Source organism: Mercurialis annua, linkage group LG3, assembly GCF_937616625.2.
Source record: "Mercurialis annua linkage group LG3, ddMerAnnu1.2, whole genome shotgun sequence".
Lineage (NCBI taxonomy): Eukaryota > Viridiplantae > Streptophyta > Magnoliopsida > Malpighiales > Euphorbiaceae > Mercurialis > Mercurialis annua.
Window position 1 is genome coordinate 44,761,240 of NC_065572.1, and position 2,490 is coordinate 44,763,729.

The following is a 2,490-nucleotide window of genomic DNA, read 5'->3' on the forward strand; positions in this document are numbered from 1 at the left end:
GTGAATATCTCTAAGATAGTAGTATTGGTATATAGTTAGTATAATCAAAATGACTATACCAGATTTAAATTTATCATTAGATAATTCTCCATCTCTTGAATTTATTACTCCAGATTTAAATAATCTTCCTGAAAATATTTCTCTGCCACAAAATTCTCCCAAAAATAATTGGTTAACAAATACGCAAAAGCATGAAGTTTTTGAGTTTTTGCTTTCAAACAATTGTGGTGAAAATCTGTCAAAGGCAGTAGCTTCTCAAACAACATCCAAGTTCAGAATTAGTAAGAGTACTATATATCGAATATGGTCTCACGGGAGAAGATCCATGCAAAGCGAATGTACAGTAGATTTTCCGTAAAGAATCTTGAAGCACGACGTAAAGTACCTCGTCAAATAAGTTTTGAAGAGATCAATAACATTCCTCTACAACGTCGCACGAATATTCGTTCTTTAGCTGCAGCTTTGGATATGCTAAAGTCGATGGTTCAAAGGCGAGTTAAAGAAGGTTCTATTAGATCCCACTCTAATGCGTTGAAACCGTTTTTAACCGATGAAAACAAGAAAGAGAGGTTGCAATTTTGCATATCCATGATTGATCAAGATACTATTCATTCAAGGCCAATGTTTAATGACATGTATAATTATGTTCACATTGATGAGAAATGGTTTTATATGACTAAGGTTTCGAACAAATATTATCTACATCCGGAAGAAAATGAACCTATGCGTACTTGTAAAAGTAAAAGGTTTATTTCAAAAGTAATGTTTTTAGCAGTGGTTGCTCGTCCTAGAATTACTTCATTCGGCCTTATATTTTCTGGAAAAATTGATATTTTCCCTTTCATTTACAAAGAAGTTGCAAAAAGAAAGAGTAAAAATAGAGTTGCAGGAACTCTAGAGACAAAAGCCATTGAGAACATCAATAAAGATGTTATGCGTAGTTATATGATCGAAAAGGTATTGCCTACAATTTGAGAAAAATGGCTACAAGATTGTTCAAAAATTATCTATATTCAACAAGATAATGCAAAGCCTCATATTAATGTCAATGATACTGAGTTTTTAGAAGAAGCTGGAAAAGATGGATTTGATATTCGCCTATCCTTTCAACCTCCAAATAGTCCAGACTTAAATATTTTAGATCTTGGTTTTTTTAGAGCCATTCAAGCTCTTCAACATCAAAAGGCTCCTAGAACAATTGATGAATTAGTAGTTGCGGTTGAAGATGCTTTTAATGAGTTACTGTATAAAAATATAGATTCTGTTTTTTTGACCCTTCAATCATGCATGGTGGAGGTAATGAAAGATTTTGGAGGGATTAACTAATTTTCCACATATGAATAAAGAAAAATTGAGGCAACAGGGACAACTCCCTACAAGACTTAATTGTGATCCAGTGGTATTAAATCGTGCAACAAGCTTTCTGCAAACAGATCACATGGTAAGTATTTCAAATATAAATATGTAATATTTCATGACCTGCTTGAACATGAGCATGAGATTAGGAAGGGTATATTGTTAATTTCTTTTTTGTGATGTCTGGAAAGAATCAAGGTAATGAGTATCTAAAATGAATTTTTGATTCCATTTATAGTTATCCAGTGTTTTTTGTTTGATTGTGTCAACAAAAAAATGAATATTTTTGAAATCACTTTTTATAGTTGCTCATTACAGTAATTCCATGACATTTAAATGCTCACAGTGGCAATTACCAATTAAACAAACCATTTTTACATGCATTTTCCAGAAAAAAAAATCATGAAATTCTAAAAATGACAACATAAGTATAATCCATGCATGATATTGAAAGTTCACATTCACATGCTCATACAAGAAACAAAACAATTACATATAGCAATATTAAAAATAACAGAACCAGTAAATTGTCTTGTTGTTTTCTGAAAAATGTCTACTAAACTTACTTGTCCTTAACCTTTAAGTAAGATGGCAAATAAATTTTTAGCATCTGGGTAATTACAAGTTCCCGCTCTTGAGCGAAAGATACATATCCTTCTTCTTTTGGAGGTTGATTCAGATCCAATAATGGCTTTGACATGTTTGTGTTGGAAAATTGATTATTCAATCTATTGTTGAGGTCTTTAGATTTTTGAATTTCTTCTGCATTCATGATTTTACATAAAAAAAGTTGTAAAACGTTCTTTAAAAGATGAAGATAATATATAGTCAAATTAATAAATATTGTTATTGGAACTTAAAACAAAAAAAATAGGAATAAATGCTAGTCAAAGTATATTTTTAAAGATAATAATTAATGAGGGTAAAAGAGGAAGAATTCAATTAAAAATAGACTATAAATGGAAAGTGTCAATTAGAATGGGACACCCAAAAAGGAAATAGTGTTCAATTAGAATGGGACGGAGGGAGTATTACGTAAAGTGTGCGTGAAAAGTGATGCTAGATAAGTATGTCGCGTCACAAGTCTCTTTAACGCGTCGTTCTGATTACAAAGCATGGTTAGGCTATATTACG

The 2,490-nt window shown here is 31.3% G+C and overlaps 1 protein-coding gene across 1 annotated transcript; it reads left to right on the forward strand.

The window, feature by feature from the left end:
• The first annotated feature begins 303 nt into the window (after positions 1-303).
• On the forward strand, positions 304-1,574 carry LOC126672558 (uncharacterized). Its single transcript, XM_050366513.1, has 4 exons — positions 304-937; positions 1,022-1,263; positions 1,364-1,441; positions 1,506-1,574. The coding sequence occupies exons 1-4, from the start codon at positions 304-306 to the stop codon at positions 1,572-1,574; spliced, it is 1,023 nt and encodes a 340-aa protein (XP_050222470.1).
• Positions 1,575-2,490: the final 916 nt, after the last annotated feature.

Excerpts from the sequence above, each read along its gene's own strand:
- LOC126672558 (XM_050366513.1), top strand. The coding sequence starts at position 304 with ATGGTCTCACGGGAGAAGATCCATGCAAAGCGAATGTACAGTAGATTT. Across the intron at positions 938-1,021 it reads CATCAATAAAGATGTTATGC|ATAATGCAAAGCCTCATATT; the intron begins GTAGTTATATGA and ends ATATTCAACAAG. Across the intron at positions 1,264-1,363 it reads TGTATAAAAATATAGATTCT|GGACAACTCCCTACAAGACT; the intron begins GTTTTTTTGACC and ends TTGAGGCAACAG.